The following is a 21,209-nucleotide window of genomic DNA, read 5'->3' as shown; positions in this document are numbered from 1 at the left end:
GAAAGCTTTATTAATATTTTAATATATATCAATAATACTTTATATACAAAATATGTACAACAAACAACCTTGTGTTACATTTCAAAATAAAAATCCCAAGTACCTCTGTCTATACAAAACTATTATTTTTGTTTGAAGTTTACATTCACTCTCTTTGCCACAGACACAACATTTAAAGCAAATACATTTAAACACCTGCCGTCGTTGTGTCTGCGTTAAACGAGTAAAGGCAACAGCATGAGCTAAGATCAGGCCTTAACTTGACCGGGAATTTTTGGGCAAGATGCAAATCGGGCTGAGCACGATGCGATATACTGTACACCTTTACAGGCGTACAGCGAAACACTATGTCAACCTTCCTCTGGTAGCGATGCAAATACACTCAGCGGGTCACGTATCAAAAATAGAGATGTATGAGTAGTATAAACAAAAATTATTACAAGACATTACTTCACAGGATCTCCATCTAGATGCACAAATAGTCATGACTCACAAATTAAATCTTAAAAGCACGTATGGCCACTTCACTCCTCAACAGACATGAGTGACACACCTCGCACGACAACGCCCTGAATTCTTTGAACATCACAAACACTTGTGTTCATTTAGCTCCAAAGTAACTGAAGGGTGAAAGAAGTAAATGTCTCTTGTTGTGAGCCAAACATTTTTTTTTGTTTTTTGGTAACATTCTAGTCTAAACAATGTTTTCGTTGCAGTTACAGGAGCGACAAACACTGAAGGTAGATCCTCTGTTCACAGATCTACAGCAGGTAATAACAATTAGAGCAGCATCTACAAGGGGCTTTTGTTCAATCTTTACATTCATTACAGACTGGTGTGTGTGCAAAAAAGTAGGTCCAAATAATTTTTTTGAGGGAGGTGAGGTTGGGGGGGATCTGCGCCTTACATTCTGGGTTTACCTCTGACATTCAACAATGAGCACGGAGAACACGGACCATGCTAAAAAAAAAAAAAAAACGACTCATCGCCTTTAAACTGACCATCTTCCCAACCATGTAAAAGGTAATATATGAGCCTTTGCATGGACACTGCAGGTTTTCCCCCAAAAGTCCCATTTCAAAGTGATAGAAGCTGATGATATATGGTGGTGACTGTTTGGGGTTCTTTGCTGGGGTCAGTGTTCTGATGGGACAAACAATGGCTGTGGTTTGTAGGGAGACCAGTGCGTTTGTTTGTTTTAAGTCTTTTCAGCGGGTCAACCATCTAACCCTGTTCAACATTCGGAGGGCAAGCTTCCAACAGAAACACGTCTGTTTAGTCTTTGGTTTCCAAGTTCAAAGGGGGGACCTGCTTTAAAGCTTTGTGAAGAGCAGGGGAGTCCATGGCGGTGTGATGGGGAACCGGGGACCCTGCTCTTGGAGACATCACCAGGGATGAGGGAAGAGTCTCTGAGGGCAAGCTCACTGCAGAGCCACTCATGCCTGGGTACATAACTGGCATGCCCCCGGGGTACCAGCATTTCTCCAGCATGGGCAGATACGCTGCGGCCGCTGCAGCGGCGGGGGGTATGAGGTAGAAGGGGAGGCAAAACGGGGGCTGGTTGGATGAGAAGCTGATGTAGCTGCCAGAGCCTCCTGCCCCGTGAGTGGAGAGAATCTCATCCTCTGAGGAGTCAGACCTTGACTTCTTGGCTCGAGGCTCATCACCCTCCTGCTTGATGGCGCCGGCAGTGTGCTCAGACAGGGAATGCTTGAGCTCCCCCTCCCTTGCATGTCTTTCTGACCACTGGGTTTTGGGATCACGCTTGTCGTGTTCTCCCCCATACCCGCTGTCAGTGTCTGTGTCACTGCCGCTTTGCTCCCCTGTCCCATGGGGGTAAGTCCTTTGAATAACAGGAACACAGTTCTTAGCGGGGCCCTCAGAGGCCCTCAGTGGCTGTCCAGCGGGTTTTTCCAGTTTCTCTGAAGCTTGAGGGATGGACTCTTCTGGGTGTAGGCTGCTTTGATGCTGCAGGACCTCAGCTGCTACTTTATGGATGTGGCTGATAACATTGGAAGGGCTCAGGTCCCTCCTGCTTTCTTGGCTGGCCAGATAGTGGAGGACCTCTTTTGCACACAAGTGAAAGCCGGAGCGGAACATCTCCTCGCTGTTCTCCGCACCATCACCTCCATGATCACCTGGTAGTTTAAAAACACAGAGTTAAAAACCATTTTCTCTGCAGTTTTACTGCAATAAGTTCTGATGAGTGCAGCAGATTACAGACGGCCCAGTCTGTTGATGCCTCGTGTAAAACATCTGTTTATGTTTCACGTCTACAACACAACATCAAACTTACTTATTTGCAGGTCCTTCTGCAGAGCGATAATTTTCTGTTGCTGTTGCTCCAGGAGAGCACTCAGGGCTTTCACATGCTTGAGAGTGAGTTCCAGCACCACGGCTTTCTCCAAATGACCCAGCGTCTAAAACAGGAAGACCTTCGATAAGCATGTTGATCTCTCTTATGTAACACATTCTGCAGCTGAACAGAGGACATGCCTCGCACACCCGGGAAGTCATGCAATCCACGTACACACACATATTTCTCAATGATAAATTAAAATCTAAAATATTGTTAGAATTTAAACAATAAAATTACAAAATTGAATAAAAATATATCAACATTTGTTCATTTCTTCTCTCCTCCTAAAATCCCAAACTTTATTTTTTGAGAATCCCTGAACTTAATCCAAAGTCTGGAGCAAACAGCAAAACCATGTGGCGTCTCAGATTCTCTGGCTGTTCACAGACATGCCATATGTAGAAGATAATACTCACTGTAAGCTTAAGATGTTCTGGCAACAAATCCTTCAGCTGGGCAATGCATTCGTTGATTCTGTCACGTCTTTTCTTTTCGATCAGTCGGTGTGGCAACTTGTATGTCTCCTGGAGAGGGTTGAAATGTTGTCAGTGAAATCCACGCTGCTCAGTTTGAACTGGTACATGCAAGAATATTGTGCATTTTAACTTTCATTTATTTACCTTGCTTTCATCCCCGCGCTTCATGCCCCTCCTGGGTTTGTACACATAGATGGGAAAATTTCTTTGGAGAAAAGACAAAATTAGTTAGTCTTAAATTTGGTTAGGGTTCAGTATAAAGTGCTTTATATCGTATTATAGAATAGAATAGTAGACAACAAAACAAAATTTTCCTTTACCCCGGCATGTCTGCTATATCCAGTGATGGGTGTTTTGGTACACAGGGAGGTGGTTGCGCACTAGTAATCCTCTCCATGTCGTTTAACTGCAAAACCCGAATAAATAACTTCAAAAAGCCTTCAAATCGTTCCAAACGTGTTTCTGCAATCGCGCCTCAAAACGAGAAAAAGTCTCATAAAAATAAAAATAAACGAATCAAAAAGTATCTCCTATTATCCAGTGTATTTGTGTTCCCGCTGTGAGCTGGAGTTGAGCACGGTGCAGCGTTGTCACCCTGAGGTCCGGACTCGGTAGTAGTCTATGTATGTCTAGGGAGGCTCCACGCCCGGCTGAATGTGTGAGCGCTGAGGTGGGTTTTGACTACGTGTTAAATAAACCCTGTGACTACAGGCACGTCTCTCGGCAAGAGACACAGACTCGACTCCGTCACATGAGCCTCACGTGTTGGACGGCGCTTTCAACTCCTCACCCTCCCCACGCATCGCGCACGCGCGCACGCGCACACACTCACACACCGACACACACACACGCTCGCGCACACACACACACCTCCTCCCCCCTCCCTGCTGCTCGAGTACAACCCATTTCTGTAGTACTCCTCCACTGGGGCCGAGTCCCGTGTACCACCATGCTCTTGTTTGCAGAGCGGACCGTGTTTACGAGACAGAAAGTAGAGCAACAGTTAGCCCGTTATCAGTTTGGCAGTAAATTTGCAAATATGGCAAACTCTATATTACACTGTACAATAATAACTGAAAACACTGTAGCCTCTGGAGAGACAAACCACAATAATAAGAAGATAGATTATGTTTCTACAGCCATTAGCTAAAGAGCTGTATGTTCATACAGAGCAATGATGTGATTTTAAGTCGAGTGGTAAAAAGTCAGAAAGTCAATCCTGTGTCACAGGAAAAAAAATTAACCTATTACTGCCTATTGCTATAGAGTAATAGGCACACTAGTCCAGAAATCGTTTTTATTAAGTGAATGACAGAACAACTAGCCAATAAAACAATCATAACAATAACAATAACAATAAAATAATAACAATTGCTCTGCTATAAACATTTATAAACAATGTTTATTTATATATTTACAATTTAATTATTTAATTATTTGCGTTTACACGTTTGTAATTTTATATATATATATATATATATATATATATATATATATATATATGTGTGTGTGTGTGTGGTATATTGGTATATTTACATCTATCTGTGTTTATTTACACAGTTTACACACACACACACACACACACACACACACACACACACACACACACACACATATGTATATAATATAATAATATATATAAGTTTATATTATATAATAGTCTGCAGGCGAAACACATCATGACATAATAATAATAAAAGCAAACATTACAGTTACGTTAATTAACTGAAGTCTTTCATTGCCGTCGATGAGGGAGTTACTTCTAATATTCCCATTCCGTGGCCTGGCATGTGTCACGCGCTCAGTGTGTACACCGTGTAATTTCATACTGTACCAACTTGCTGCGCGGCACGTGCACCGGCGGTGGGATGACACTGTCACTGAAGCGGAACGTTTTTTTTTTTTTTTTTTTTATACCGGCTGCTGTACTGATACCGTTAAGCCTGCTTGTACCTAACGGGATGTCACGTTGCGCTCCTCATGGTCTGGAGGGAGCCGGGGAGCAGATCCTTGCCGGTGACGTCACGCGCGCAGACAAACGAGAGTGCCCGACTGGTCGGTCGGTTCCACCCGCCGACGTCCCGAAGCAGCCAGAGACTATAGATAGAAACAGCTTCAAAACAACGGAGCTCCAGGCCGGAAACGAAGGAGCGGGAAAGGGGTTTCTGTCCACACTTGTTCTAGATACTGATAAGACGGTGGATAAAATGAAACTGTTGGCTCTGACACATCTTTCTGCTTTATTTTGTTCTGGGGAAAGAAGTCACAGAAAAAAATTACAGTGAGGGGCCTTGCTTTTCCCACGCGTTTATTTTTTTTTATCAGACCAAAGAGATGACTACCATAAAGTGTCTTTCTTTCTTTCTTAATAGGTAATAATAAATGCAAATGTAACATGTTGACCTAAATTAACATTACAATGGTGTTGCTGCAAGACAAGCCAGAGACCTGCATCTGAAATATTTGTCCCAAGAGTTCAGTGGTGGAAGATTTAAGTAAAACTATGTTTAAATTGCTAAATTATGTTCTATTAAAAGTGAAACTCTTCAATTAAAACATTCACTTAGGTTTTATCAACAAAATGTAAAAAAATAATGTATAAATGGGGCCTATGTAACCTGAATAGCATATGTTTGTTGGTTTCAGACATACAGGTTTCCTGTTGACAGATCATTTTTCTGAAAGCTGAAAGATTAACACAGGACATGGCTTAGTTGAATTTATGAACTGGAAAACACTGGCTTAAATAAGTGTATTTGGCTCGTGTGGAAGATTCTGTATATTTTCAGTATTGGTATTTATAATTGTAACTGAAAGTCACTTACGGTATACACACTGAACCTGATTTTCCTTCCTGCCAAGTATAATGTGTGTTTATAATGTCTGCATATATTATGGCATATATATTAGTATGGTTTATGGCTTATATAGCTACTTAACTGAAAATAGTACTACACCAGTATTAACAGAAATCACACACAGTCATTTTAGATGCACTGATCACTGAGTGTGTGTATGAGTGTACTCAGTGTACGAGGGTGTAGAAATGCAAACATACTAATGGTTTACTTTGTATGGATATTTTCTGATAATAATCTTAAAATATCGCTGCAACAATAAACAAACAGCACAGGAAGTAAAGGATAATTACATCAATTTTAATAAATAATTCTACTTTAATATACAAATTGACAGTGGTTAGATTTTTAATTAATCTTAACATTCATTTTGAGTAACAGTTTTTTTTTCTCCATCTCTTTTTCTATACAAAAGCAAAGGTAAGCAACAAACTTTATGTACACACAGTAGTCAAAAAAAAAAAAAAAAAGAGAGAGAGAATTCTAAAAGTAGCATGAAAACGAACCAATACATTTTATGAGCATGAGCAGAAAAGTTAGTGACTCTGCACAAGCAGACTTTAAATGGGGACAACAGGCACAAATGGAACATGTTTGCTGCAAAACATGAGAAATTATCCGAATGATGTTTATTAAAGTAAAAGTTACGCAACTCCTGAGCGAATTGTAAAAGCATGAGTGGAATTATACAGTATATTTGACACACAGGTCAAACATTCTAAATGTCCTTTAGAACAAAATTAAATAAGAAAGCAAATTTATCATAAAATAAGTTAGCAGTGAGATATGACACCACTGGATTTACACAGGTGAAAGAAAACTATCTGCATATATTGCCCTCACACAATATACTATCTCTATCAAGTGCAGTTGACACTCAAGAAGTATGCACATTTTCAAGAAATAAAAGAAAGGTAAAATTGAGAAGACCCGCTTATTGAATATTTTCTATATTTGCGTAAGTAAAGACAACCAGCGACTCCCTATTTTATCCAGTGACGGTTAAGTACAAACAAAAATGTTGGCCCACGCTTTTAAGTAAGACATGACTGATGGAACTTAAATCCACACACCAATGAGGTTGCATATTTAAGTTAATATATTGCACAACATACAAAAATAAGACATTTAATACTGCTCATTATGCCAGAAATATAAATAGAAAACATTAAAATAAAATAAACAATGAAAAACAAATGAGTCTAATTCCTCCTGTCCAGTCAGCTCCATCGTGTTTCAAGTTCAACCAGTAAAGGCCATGTGTTGAGAAATCCAATTTATTTCTACATAGAAAACATTTGGCACAAATTCCAACTGAGCTGAACAGAATGAGGTGGGTGAATGTTACTGTTTGGAGTAACACGTGCGTGGGATAGAGCTACACATCGTCTTATGACTACCTATGTTACAGTGTTTCCCTACCGTTATAAGTTAAGTGCACACTCAGTGCAGAATACGTGATGTGCAGCCTCTGAGAGACTGCACGCCCCGTCCAGACACACGGTCGATGCTGAACTGCTTCAGAGCCACGTAAGTTGACCTTATGCCGGCTGCTGGGGGTTGACGTTCATGTGTTGAGGGTGTCCCAACAGGCCAATCCGCTGCTTCTGCTTCCTCTGTTCTGTCATCTGAAGACCACAGACAAGAGATTTCTTTTTAAAAAATCATTCCACCTTGCACCTCTGATGGTTCACACATCTTCAACTGTATATGCTGACAGCCTCTCTGGTCTATATGATCTTCATTGATTCATTCTTTCATATCACTTTACAGAAACTAACAAATGCTGCACAGACGCTGCACACTGCTGAACTGAAACATGTTCTTCTGAAATCCTGCCGGCCTTGTCGCTCACATTAGTGCGTCTTCTGACGAAAGCAACAGAATACATGCTACTAATACTGAAACTCAGTCAAAAGAAATTTCAGAGATCAAGCAAAGCACATGAGTCATAACACAGGTGTTAACCTTTATACCAACAGGAACAAGAATGGGTTTTCTGCGAAGAATTAACTTTAATTAACATAATGTAGTGATTTGCACCTCAACACTGAAACACAACAACATTAAAAGTGAGACGACCAAGTGGTCTTATAATGAGTGTTGCAGGAGATATAATTCTGTGTAGAGGGACGTAGTAGAGAAAAATATCATTAAAACACATTAGGCTGACAGTTCAAACTCATGAGCAGAATGCTGGCATTTTATACACTGCAATTTTGGAATTGCTTTGGATTGACACAAAACAGAGACGACTTGTAGCACAACTTTTCAGCTTGTGTTTTACTCTGAATGAAATTTCCTCCTGAAAAAGAGAATTCAGATGAATGAACCTTTTACGCATCTGAACCAAACCTCTTTGAACCGTTTCTGAATAAAATAAGTCAAAGCAGGCGATGCAAACATTGAATCTGGAGTGAAATGTGAAATGTGAAGAGTGAAATGTTACGATGTCCTTCGCGGATTTCAGGAACACAATAATCATTTCCCCCCCTGTCTGGGTCAAAATGTCTCGGTAACATTCACTTCCTCACAGATAGTTCTCATTTCAAGGGTAAAGACATTTCTTACAATTGTGTTTACTAGAAACAGTGGATTGCAGCCATTGTGCAATTTTTGCAGCTGTTAAATGCAATATCAGTAGAATGTATTCTTCCACAAGTTAGTAGCATTTAAATCTTAATCACTGCAGAAATGGTCTTTATTTCAGTCTACTCAAAAATAATTATTTTAAAGGAAAATGTATGATTCTATGCTCCGCTAAATATTGAGAAAGACTTTATCTGGTAAACAAACACTCAATAACTAGATAACAAAAAAAAAAACTCCAATCTTAGTCAAAAGGTCAATAATTAGGTCCATATAAACTAAAGATAGGTTGTTGCTCAATGATGAAAATAAAATCTGGCTGACAGGCTCATGAGCCGTGTTGTGAACTATGACTCATCACCTTTTGCATTTAGTAAGCTCTGCATCTAAAGGGCAACTAGCAGCAAACAAACAAACCCCGAGCAACGCCTGCTGTCCACAGCTATAGAGAAACCTCTCTTGCTTTTCATGGTTTCGCCATGATGAAGTCAGAGCCTTCAAAGTCTTTGTCTCTGTCAGCGTTTCACTTCAGTTCAACCAACCTGTTCTTTGAGCTCAGTCAGCTGGCCCGAGAGGTTGGACACCAATTTCATGGTGGACTCCAGTTTCTCCTGCAGGTTTCTGATCTCGTTCTGCTCCCCGTCTGCATCGCTGCTGACCAGGGACATGGCCCGCATCCGTGGGAACCAGTCCAAGTTGTGTTCCTGGTAAAGACAAATCTGGATGGTTAGGGCTATTACATCAAAACACAATGAAACTGATTTATTACATCCATTTTGGCACTTTCTTAAATCTGCTTTAATTTTTTTGTTCCTAATATAATTACTTAAATAAACTAGTATCATTTTTATCTTGCTTCACACATTAAAACACTTATAGCACCAAGTGTGTACGACTGCCAAGCCCAATTTGATTTGTGTTTTTCATCATCATCATCATAAGCCCTGTTTTGTCTCTCTGGCTGTGTGCAGTGATTTGAAGCCTACTATAAAAGCGGATTCAAACTAATCATGAGGGACTTTCCATATTAGAATCACATGGGGTATGAGGGCATTCTTGAAATCACTTGCAACAGGCAGTTCACTTATCGGTGATATGTTTCCATCACGTCGAGTCTTACCATGCACATGAAAAAAGTGGCGAACTGAAGAAAAATCTCTAAACGAAGTTGGAGGAACTTTCTCATTTGATTATACACACATGGCCTCACATGTAACAGTGAGATAAACGCACAACTCTTGAATGCTCCTGAGAGCCACAGACAGTGACTCACAGGAGCAGCGGGGTGGAGGGTTACACTGTAGAGTACACCGTTGAAATATTGGCTGTGGCAGTGATTTCTCCCGAGAAGAAGTTACTATACAATATCTCCTGGTATGAAAGAGACCTTTGACACGTACTCGTGGCACACAGGTGTCAGCAGCACTCAAGAAACACTACGATTCAAAGTGTAGATTTTATCAGTTCTTTCATGTTTCTGAAGTAACAAACTGTTGCAAAGTCAAAATGAAAGACGCTATTATCCGAAAAAGGTATTTCAAGAGCAGATTCTTTGATACGTTGCTTGCCAATCTGAACCCGTTATTTGACACATTTGCAGCTGAGGGCTGAAGTGTTGAAGTTTGACATACTGTGTGCACAAATTTGTTAAATGCAGGTGATGGAAATCAGAATACACTGATGAGCCTCTATTAACTGTGAGATGTGTGTGAGGCGATTATTCAAAAAGGTATGATTTCTAGTTGGAGTTTCTATGTTTCATAAAATAAGTATAGTCCTTAAGATTTTGACAAAATCATATGCATGTTTTTGATACTATATATGTTTGACACTTTTTTCAGCAATAGCCATTTAAAGACCTTTTCCAATGAAAAATTTACCGTGTTAATATGTCCATATGTTGTTTTTGAAATCAGCAGTCATTGCCATGACTCAGTATTTTCTCCTTGGAACTGCAGTCAACCGATTAAAATCTCGGATTCAGACCACCAGGGTTTCATATGTCACATACCTAAGGAACCAATCCTGTCATCCTGCGGGGGCAGGGCACAATAAACTCAAAATCTTGTCAGTACAGAGAGAGTTTGCACAACCACTAACACTGTGTCAGGCACTGTCAGTTACAAGCTAACAAACGACATAAACAAATAAAAGATGCTAACTACGCTAACCGTTCTGATACATCTGCTAGTATCTGATTTTGGTCACAACAAACTCCTCATCCGAGTCTGCGTCTGACTGAGGCTCAAACATGTGGTTGAGTCTCTCTGATGTTTCCTCCGCTAACCATCTTGATACACTGCTCTTTCAACAGTTACCGCGTGATCATACGAGTTTACATTAGCACAGACACTAACATTATATCTGCCACGGCCAGTTACAAGCTAACAAACCACTACGCTTATTGCTCCGATACTTCTTCCAGTTGCTTATTTTGGAGCACAACAAACTCATCAAACTGTCTGAGTCTGACTGAGGCTCAAACATGTGGCTGAAAGTCTCTGTGATATTTCCTCTGCTAATCATATTGATACTTTCTGCTCTTTCACCTGTCAACCTAGCACAAGCGGCAGTGGTGGGTGGGGCACAAAGCCTGATCCAGAATTTCTCAATGAGGAAGTGTGGAAATGAGATGTGCTTCCAGTCCAGGTTTTCAATTTTTTTTCACTTTTTATGTGGGGAAAACCATGTTAACAAAATATTAAATCATAGCAGAGTATTTTCACATAGTTTAAAACATGTCTGGAGAGAAACTTCAATACTTTTACATGACGTAATTACACCTTTATATAGTAGTTTTCATTGACTGCCCTTCCCTGTGTTGGATTCAAATTGCCTTTATACAAACCAGGGATTCATAAGAAAGATGCAGCATGTATCATTACTTTTTACTGTTCGCTATCTCAACACTGTAGCGAGGCTGTTTAAAGTTATAACCAATGCCAATGCAAAATGAAAAGCATTCAACTTTGAAACACTGGGCAGCTTTTATTGTGTGCAGTCACAGGAAACGCAATGTATTTGGCACAGAGGTTTTTTGTGTATCAAAAAAATGCTTTGAAAAAAACAATCGTCATTTGTCAGTGGATCAGTTGACTGATTTCCTCATTTAAACAACATGTTGTTTGGCTGAACTATAAAAAGACACATCAGTTGATCTCCTGATGTGTGTCTGACAATGTAGCTGCTCATCAAGTGTTCGCTGTCTGAGGGCAGCAGCAACCATGTGTCACCAAATTAACCCGGACTGAAATCTTAAGGATTATAACTTTAAGGAAAAGTAATAGCGTTTTTTTAAAAGGTATTAGAAAATAAAAGTGGTACTGGTTAATATAATTATCATAAATAAGTGTTAAGGGTATGTATAATATGAAAAAATGTATTTTAGTGACTGTGTTACAATGTAAGTGTATACATGCAACAGTGACAGAGACTTGAACCCACCTCAGGGCTTGTTGTGTTCAAACATGGCTGAGGGTCACTCGGCTACATTTTTTCATGCCTCTATCTTGTCCAGCACTTAACCAACACATGCCATTGTTATTGTGTGCTGACTGAACTACTTCAAATAAGCCAAAGTCATGTGAACACATCTACGCAACCAGTCAAAAGTTTTAGAAACACGTGTTAGTATGAACACTGTTGCAGAAGTTCCCACTAATGTGTTGCACTTTTTTTTTTTGCTTTGCTTTCACCTTCTGTCCAGTTCATACCAAACCAGCTCCATGCAGTCTGGAGACTGTGCTGCTCCTCCATCATGTCTTGTACTTTTCCTCTAATGTTTTGGCTCATTATCTTGCTGTAGGATGAACCCCTGACCAACAAGTCTGTCTTCCTTTTTCCCCACCATTCTGATATATATACAGAAATATACAGCACTACTTCTTGCAGTACAGTACTGTCCTAATAATGCATTTCCTTTTCTACAGACACAGGTTTTCAGGAATTGTTGCATTAATGTTCAAGGCTTCATTTACTGCCACTGCAGCAAGAAAAAGCCCCCCTGAACAGTTTACAGGCTTTTCATTGTTGTTGATCAATACTTCTTCTTTTTTTTTTTTACCTGGGGCTGTTTATCACAAACTGAGGTGTTCTTTGTAGTGTATGTTTATTCTCAACAACCTAAACACACATCTCACACACTCATGCCACGGCCATGTGACCTCAATGAGCACAACCATCAGTACTGATGCGGCATGAATGAAAAAGGGAGGATGTTGCGTAGCTGCTGAGGTCACTGTCTCGAAACAGAGCAGTGCCGAAGAACTGGGCTGGAAAAGTCCCGAGGTTTCAGTGGTTGATTTGGAGACATATGGGCGAGTGAGGTGGCTGTCCAAACCACAAACCAGTCCTGGGTCAGACAGTAGCCTGAGGGGAATCACACAACACTATGCTAATGAGCAGCATTCACTCATTCTGAAAGGAATAGAAGACTGTTGTGAGCAAGTTCCACTTCCTGAATGCAAAGAGACAAGAGGCTGTGTTTACCTACTTCACCTGCCTCCTCCCCCAACACACACACACACACACACACACACACTGTATGTGAACACAGCTCCAGCTTTACTCAATATACTTACTTATCTTAATAATCTTTATATTCTTTGCAATATTATGTGTGAAAGTGAGTAAGAATGTGCAGTTTCTATCGTAACAGTGCTTTAATTTTCTTAACAGGTAAATGTTTCTAAGAATATTTTCACCTACACTCATTTCTGCTCATATGCTGTCAAAAAAAAAAAAAAAAAAAAACTAAATGTGACAGAGGTCATTTCCCCATTTTGGATCCTGTCTGCTGGCCAGGGCACACGTGTGTTTGTTTGACGACTTTGTCACCAGCAGCCCTGCCCTCTTTCCATCCCCAGTGTTTACAAATGAAAGCACTTCCAGTAAACTGAGAAGTGTAGCCACGGCTTAAGACTCTCTACATCACACTGGTTCAATGGAAATGACGGAAGTACATTTTTCATTATTAAAACCGCACGGGCCATGACAGAGAAACAGGATGCTGTGTGGTTAAAACAGCAACAGAAAACGTCACAGTCATGCCACAAGCCACCTGACAAGCTGACAGCCCCCTCAGTCTACAAATATGCAAATAAATGCCACAGACGGATATTGTTCATGCAGTTTTTGATATAATCAAATAATAGCTGTTTTGAATGATTGTGGCTACAGGTGTTTCTAATCAGCTCACAGAGCTGAGGCATTTTTCAGTGTTGGACGCAGTAAGAATCAGGGCAACGACTGAGAGCCAAGCATCATCTTTTTGCACCTAAGGTGTGACACTTCACCCAGAGCCCTCCACCATTGACGTCAGTCCCAGTCATTGTCAGAGTAGTCTGACTTCTACACCCCCTTCTGTCCTGTTGCTTCTTTCATGTTATTGCAGCATCAAAAAAATTGAAACACAGTGGGAAAGAGGCAGCGCAGATGGAGGAAACTGGACGTACAAATCATGCTTTTAAGTCATGGTTTTATAACTAAAACCACTCAACACTATTCTACAATAGTCTGGGTCAAAAAAATATGTAAATAAATATAAGTTCAGCAAGTCAAATACAACAAAACCAACTGGGCCAAATAACTACAGAATATAACACAGTAAGTAAACTTAAACTAAAAAATAATAACATGATCCATACATAACAGTATGGATCACTGCTACATTAGATTAGAGATGTGTTAGCAAATATTGCCTTGATAGACAGAAAGATAGGTATTTTAAGTATTTTCATTAAGATGGGCAAAATACATAAACACACAGTAATAAGTATAGTAGTATAGTATAAATGTTTTTTTTTTTTCTCTGTACTAGTATTACTGTTGGTACATTTTCATGGTACAAAGACAGACTGGGAAAATGTCTGCCAAGTTTGCAGATAAAATGCCACCTTCACATTCAGTTTAATACAAATTGTACACTGAATTTTGACATGTAGCTTGTAAAAAAAAAAAAAAAAAAAACTATCGCCACCTCTCTCATTGTCTCTCTCTGTTTTTGGTGTCTGTATCTCCACTGTTACTATCAAATAAAGGCAAACTGACCCTCCCCCCAAAAAAAGATAAAATAAAATAAATGAGGAAAAATAGTGTGGAAAAATATATTCTTGCATTTAACATGATTGTTTAGGACAAAACATAATCTCCATGAATGATGTAAAAAATATGTGAGAGGAGAGAAGCTCTGTGATCACTAATGTCTTTGTGCACAACTCAGGACAACACGACATGGAGGCCCCCGTATCAAACACTTGCATGTGAGGCTGAGAGTTAATGTTAAAGATGACTGGGTCAGCTGATGGGTCATTGGGGTCTTTCGCACCATGTGTGCCTTCTCTGCTCAGTCTGCCCCTAAAGCCTGCTGCTCAGAACGCACCCATGACAAACTCATTTTGGCCCAGCAGGGTGCAAGGTTAATGGGAGAGACAATGGGGGTTAATCCCGAATCAGGTGGTTCCTCACAAGACTGAGTGCAGCAGCAGATCAAGGCAAAAGGCAGTGAAGTGGGCTTGAATGGCACCTAATGAGAAACTGTGTCAGAAACTGACAGCAGCAGCACAAGTGCGTCAGGGAAGCAACCACTTCAGAAGAAGGGGCTTTCCTTTGGCAGTTAAAAAGCTTTCTAATTGCTCACAGGCTACGATTGTGATTCAACAATCAAAACAATAAGGTTTCTTTATGGTTTATATTTTTTTAATGGCTAATCTTCTCAGAGATGGTCTGGTTGAATCAGTTGTGACGTACAGAGAAAAGGCGAATCAGAATTGGACGTGTGTGTGTGTGTGTGTGTGTGTGTGTATCTGATGCCCTCGTTTTGTACTTCTAATGCCAAACCCTGTTGAGATTTTATCATTTTTAATGATCATATAAACCTTCATTGCTTTGATTTTTACCAGTTTCCATTGCTGCTAAGTTTTCAATTCAACATGTAAAAAAAATATATTTTTTGCTGCTTAACAAAACTTATGAGGCTGAGTCCAGGTCTGCCGAAGTGCCTACCATGAGGTGATATGCAGTGAGATCTGTGTGCGTTTGAGTGTGTGTGTGTGTTTAATGATTAAAGCAAGGAATGGCTGCTTCGGAGGATTAACACATTTTATGCCAGTGGCAGACTCTGTTTGAATGTTAATTCCTCATTCTCAAAGCTGACTGATGTGATAATACTTTGGAGGGATTCAAGGTCACAGAGGCAGGGATTACATAATGCAGTCCTGGTACTCTGGGGCAGATGAGGTGAAAAAAGAAGAAGAAGAAAAAGTCGCTGCTTTTTGCTGTGCAGAGAAACAAAAAGGCTGCAATAATCAACTCTGTCCAAGCTCATATAAACCTGACTGCTAGAGACACAAAGAGCTTAAACAGTGTTATTCAGGAGTGAAGGTTGACTTCTGTGAAGACTACAGCTCTACTTGTGCAGTCTCTGAGACTGGATTGATGATTTGTATAACTCAAGTGTTTTTATGCATCCCATCTCTCAGTTTACCTATAATAAGTCCTGCAGTGTGGATTTGAATGTTTTGCTTGTTTGCAGGACTTTTGAACAGTTTCAAAAGCAAAATGGACATTCATGACAACATCCTTACCCTGATCATTTCGGCTACATAGCTCTCCGGGCCAGTGTACTCTGTCGAATCCTTGACCTTCACCAGAACGATGAAGAACAGGTAGTGCCACATGTTGTGCTCAACTTTGATGTGTTCTTCAAAGGTAACTGTCTTGTTGTCAAACTTGTCTCTCTCCAAACCTAAGGATGAAACAATACAACCCCACACACAGCACACACACACACACACACAAACACACACACACACACATACACACACACACACACACACACACACACACACACACACACACACACACACACACACACACAATTAACACAGTGCTTTCATTTCTTTGGAAGAATGAAGAATTGCACGTTTGGTTGCTACATGACATAATAGTTCTTGTGACCTAAATGAGAATGACTGACTGAAAAAGCAAGAGGAAATGGGTCACAAGAGAATGGGCAGACAAAAATGTCAAAGGTGCGATTTGCTAAAAATGTTCAGCTATTGTTTATCACCTCAAATCACTGTAATCTATACACATTGTTGCATTGCATTTGCAAAAGAGAAATAACCCTTAATGTGGTTGCTCAACATGAAGCAGTAAAAATAACCACAAGTAGCCTCATGTAACACCAGTAAGTGATTGCTTGGTGACGGATGAGGCCAGTGTTTGAGTGAGCGTACAGTCTAACATGGTCAAGACCCGTATGGCAACAGGAAGAAACACTCCTCCTCCACAGCAGCACCTGCCGTGACTAACCATTCATTCTGGGAAGAGGAGGCGTTTCATTGTTTATACTACCCAGAAAAACAGCCCCCATTTTGCACAGAGCCCTGATGTGAAGCTGCAGCAGTCACACGCTCATACAAGAGCAGGCACAGCAGCAGACCACTCTCTTGATTTGTCTTGATTTCATCATCATCTGCAAGCCTCAGCATTCACACCTGCTGATTTTACTGCAACTCCAATGCTGTACAGCGGTGTGGCAAGTATCGATTGCAGCTTCGACGCAGATGGAACTGCAAGACATTTCCGCTGTATTAAATTCTAAGAAGGGAGTTCGACTACTATACAGAGATGATGGGAAAAGGACAGGAAAAGATGTGTCAAAGGTCATGAGTCACATACCCATAATGTTCACAAACAATAGAGTCAGTCTCTCTCAGTCAGTACAACAGAACAGTGGAAAAAAAAAAAAAACAACTCAGCAATTAAACGGTCTTCAAAAAGTTGGATTTTAACTCACAGAACTGAAAATGTATCTTTGGTTAATCTCTCACCGCAAATAAAACACGTCGTCTTCAGGATTTCCTCTTTCTTCTGCTTCTCACTCCTCAGGTCAGCAAACGTGTCGATGATGACACCAAAGATGAGGTTGAGAACAATGATGATAACCATGAAGAAGAAGAGCAGATCGTAGATCACTCGGGCTGCAAAAAGAGGCTCCTGTTGAATGAAGGGGAAAACTATCAACATGAGCTCATAAGCTGATGTAACACAGAGGTTGAATCTTCACCCGAATTAAATTTGACTCAATTATTCACAGAGGAAGGTTTACAAGTTTGCTTTTCCTAATGCTAACAAATGCCACTCACTGAATTTATTTTCTCATGTGCAAATTGGATTTAACTCATTGGATAATGATTATAGTCAGTAAGCAACGAGTCAGTGATAATAGTAATATCTATCTATTTATTAATAATGTTTAGTCAAGATTTCCAAGATCTAAAATTATCATTTCAGCTGTAAGATGTCAAGAAATAGATCGGATTTCAAGTTTTTAAAAAGTACAAGTATGTAATTGACCTTATGTTTATGTAAATATGGACCCCACTTATATGTAATTTGCAGGTGTCACTAGGCTCACTAGGAACACATTTGAGTGACTCATAGTGCCCCTTCTTTGCATGCAGGGTACTATCCAAGTCATCAGGTGTTAAACACAACCTCACACGACTGAAAACAATACAGAGAATCCACATGAATGCTAAGCTAACTGAGGTTTACATAAGGTTTACAAGTCATGCCCTGATTCTATGGGTCAATGCTGCAAATCTAACACATGTTGCGGTAGCTTGTTTTCATCCTGGATAAGTACAATTAATGCTTTTTCTGGCATGTTTGGGGTTATGAAAGTCCTCTGTGCAACCCCTCTGACCCGCCAGCACATCGTAGTTTTCTGTAGCAGACAGTCACCTTAGATACACTGAAGCCCTCACTGCTCTCTGTCCTCACAAAGCACCTCATTCATCTGATAAGTGATGGGCCGACAATTCTATTTTTTCCTGATTGGGGCAAATATGTAATTACCTTTTGAAGTTAGAGAAAATTAAATACACATTATGGTGATCCCCTTATGGCCACATTAAACAAAAAATGCCTTTATTAGATCTCACATCACTTTTCTCCATTCACTTTAATTTAATTCAACTTAATTGAATCTTTATCTGTGTGGGAGGGGGATGGAGTAAACATTTTGGTGTGTATTGCATTTTGTTGTTTTCAGTATAAGAGTTTCGGAAAGATGTCCAAAAGATTACTATAATCCATTTTTTTTGGACATGTTAGTGATACTGGGTTCTAATTTACTCTAAATATATACTCGACTTCTGCACTCCTGTTCTTTGCACCTCTTTGGATGGTTTCCGCAGGACGTCCCCGACACCTCCTCCACTCCTGAGGCCGTGACTCAATACTGTCACAATGCACATGAGCAAGGAGTCACATGCTCGCTCCTTGTCCTCGATCACCACCGCTGACGGCTGGATGGCAAGGGAAGCTATAGAGACATAGCAATACTGTCAGATAGTCATTTCCTGTGTAGGCTGAATGCAAAGCTTTGTCTGATCTGTCAGCTGCGTCGCTACACTATCACCTGCTCATCATGCTCTTAAATTTAACTTCTTGGAAAAGAAGCTACTGAGAAAACAGTTTCACTCAAAACAGAAGACCTAATATACTACCAACACTATATGCACCCTATTGAACCCTCAACCCTCAACCTGAATCAACTGAATCAACCCCATTAGAGAATATAACAAGACTGGGAAATTTCTCAAAAACATCCACGCACTCACACAAGTCACAAGACTACCATAATTAGCCAGCCTGGTGGTGATGGATAGGGAAGCCTAGACGAGGTCAGGCAGGATTCGACATGGTTGGCTGATCAATTTTAAGGTGGCGCTTGTGTTCATCTTTGATTGGAGGCTTTTCCCAACTAGGTCAGTCGGTTTGCGCGAACTCGTTGGTTGCAGTGAGAAGCCCCCACCCCCCCAACCCATGCGCCATCACTGAGTGGACCCATCGACCTACTTGTGCCTGATGGTAATTAAAGCTTGACCTTTTAACACTGGGCCCCTACATCAGGTCTTAAGCTTGGTCCCCTGAGACACAAACAAGGAGTCTAAACCTCCAGTGTTTCACCCGGCTTCCCTGAAAGCCCCAAATTGGCCCAGCCCGGTTAAATCCTATGACCATGCCGTCCAGATTTACAGCTCAGTGGGACGAATCTCTTCTGGCTGAGTCATATGTCTGCGAGGACCTAAAGACCTTTACATACTCACACACATACAGGCAGGCGCACACATAAGCTCACAAACACTTGGGAATCCGTTAAGAGACATGCATCAACATGTGGATTCAAACTTAAAAGAACCCTTCGACCCTGTCGCCCAAACTCCACCCCAGTCTCACTCACACACTCACTCACACACACACACACACACACACACACACACACACACACACACACACACACACACACACACACACACACACACACACACACACACACACACACACACACACCTCACTTTCACTTCTGTCAACCTACCATCCATTACAGCCTCTGCTGTGCAGTTTTCTCTGTTTTCTTTCTGACACACTCCACCAGAGAACAGCTCTCCCACCATACTGGCTCCATGCTCTGTTCAAATGGGAACACAAAACATTATGCAGCTGAACAATCTGCACATGTTTCACCTTTGTGAGAGAAGCATATATTTTTTTCACAGTGCATGTTAATAGCGACATCTTTTATATACACAAATTGTAGATGATGCTAAAAGCAAGGTGAACACAATCAAAGCAAAGACAGGAAACACACTTTTTGTAATCTTGGCTTTACTTTGACTTCATGTATTTTCACAGGCATCCAGTGTGTGTGTGTGTGTGTTTGTGCTCCAGAAAAATACTGCACGTTTTAGTCTCATGACTGTTCGGGTACAGGGTAAGTAATTTATGTTTACCTGGATAAGGCATTTCCACATACCTAGTGTTTTGTTGGGTATTCTGTCGACAGCCAAAATGAAATCGTCTTTGAAGAAGATATAACCCACAATGGAGAAGAGGTAGACAAGGATAAGAGCCAGCACGGCTGTCAGAACAATGGAGCGGCCATTGCGGGTCACACTCTTTATTACGTTCAGCAAGGTCTCTTCTCGGTAAACCAGATCAAAGAGCTGGAAATAGGAAGGATTCAGAGGAGAGACTCATGAGAGAGAGAGAGAGAGAGAGAGAGAGAGAGAGAGAGAGAGAGAGAGAGAGAGAGAAAGAGAGAGAGAGAGAGTACCTTTCTAAGCATCTAAATACCATTTATATCTCATGTGCAAAATAATGAAAAAACATCGGACATTGCGTTTAGCATACCGCTACCTTGGGTGTCAATGCCCACGTGTGTACGGGGTTAAGATTATATGGTTTGCGTGCGTGCTCACGTACTAGCAAGCTGTAAAAGAAGACGTGGACAAAGACCCCCAGGGAGCAGATGATCAGGTAGAGCAGGTGGTACAGGAACTCCACGTCCATGATCATGGCTTTGTAGCCTCGCGTGAAGGTTCCTCGGTTCCCAACGAAGCTCATCAGGAAGATGACCTTATTACATAACTGAAGAACAATGGACACATAGAGATGACACACAGTCAGAGAGTAAGTTTAACTCAGTAGCATCAATAGTAACGGTAGTATTTTTCTCTTTGGGTAAGATTCGAAGATAGCCATTGTACTACAATACTAAAAATAAAGTGGATGTGGTTCACCACCAGCGCAGTGTGGAATCTCCCAGGCATATGCATCAACACCTCACAGCTATGAGTGACATTTGTATTAGCAGCTATAATGCTACCTCAAGTGTTAGACCAGTGTTTCCAGGGTTACAGGGGTGGTGGTCAGGGAGGACAAAGCATAAGCAACAGGACTATTTATGGAGCTAGCTGAACCACAGCTGGATACATCTGTCATTAAAAACCTATCAGAGGGGAAAGAGAGAGAGACTGCACTGTGTACATGTGACTCCTGTATTAGTAAGTCTAATGTTTGGCATATAACTTACGCCCTGTGCCAAGGGAAATTCAAGTTAACCATCTACTGGGT

General features: G+C 40.7%; 2 protein-coding genes across 11 annotated transcripts in view; both read right to left on the bottom strand.

Annotated features, from left to right (window-relative positions):
* Positions 1 to 3,577, bottom strand: bhlhe40 (basic helix-loop-helix family, member e40). Its single transcript, XM_056404867.1, has 5 exons — positions 3,156 to 3,577; positions 2,980 to 3,040; positions 2,776 to 2,883; positions 2,297 to 2,420; positions 1 to 2,138 (listed from the first exon to the last, which is right to left on the bottom strand). The coding sequence occupies exons 1-5, from the start codon at positions 3,230 to 3,232 to the stop codon at positions 1,276 to 1,278; spliced, it is 1,233 nt and encodes a 410-aa protein (XP_056260842.1). The 5' UTR covers positions 3,233 to 3,577; the 3' UTR covers positions 1 to 1,275.
* A 2,395-nt stretch (positions 3,578 to 5,972) lies between these two features.
* itpr1b (inositol 1,4,5-trisphosphate receptor, type 1b) overlaps positions 5,973 to 21,209 on the bottom strand; it is an 87,656-nt gene continuing 72,419 nt past the window's right edge. For all 10 annotated transcript variants that reach the window (XM_056397848.1, XM_056397865.1, XM_056397873.1 and 7 more), the window contains 8 exons: positions 20,559 to 20,723; positions 20,110 to 20,299; positions 19,672 to 19,764; positions 18,467 to 18,615; positions 17,117 to 17,282; positions 15,866 to 16,026; positions 8,825 to 8,986; positions 5,973 to 7,321 (listed from right to left, as the gene is read on the bottom strand). In XM_056397848.1, the coding sequence (XP_056253823.1) occupies positions 7,235 to 7,321; positions 8,825 to 8,986; positions 15,866 to 16,026; positions 17,117 to 17,282; positions 18,467 to 18,615; positions 19,672 to 19,764; positions 20,110 to 20,299; positions 20,559 to 20,723 (1,173 nt within the window). In that variant the 3' untranslated portion in view covers positions 5,973 to 7,234. The remainder of the gene's footprint in view (positions 7,322 to 8,824; positions 8,987 to 15,865; positions 16,027 to 17,116; positions 17,283 to 18,466; positions 18,616 to 19,671; positions 19,765 to 20,109; positions 20,300 to 20,558; positions 20,724 to 21,209) is intronic.

The sequence above is a fragment of the Seriola aureovittata genome, chromosome 2 (genome assembly GCF_021018895.1).
Source record: "Seriola aureovittata isolate HTS-2021-v1 ecotype China chromosome 2, ASM2101889v1, whole genome shotgun sequence".
NCBI lineage: Eukaryota > Metazoa > Chordata > Actinopteri > Carangiformes > Carangidae > Seriola > Seriola aureovittata.
Note: the sequence above shows the minus strand (reverse complement) of the source record. Positions and strands in the feature narration are given on the sequence as shown.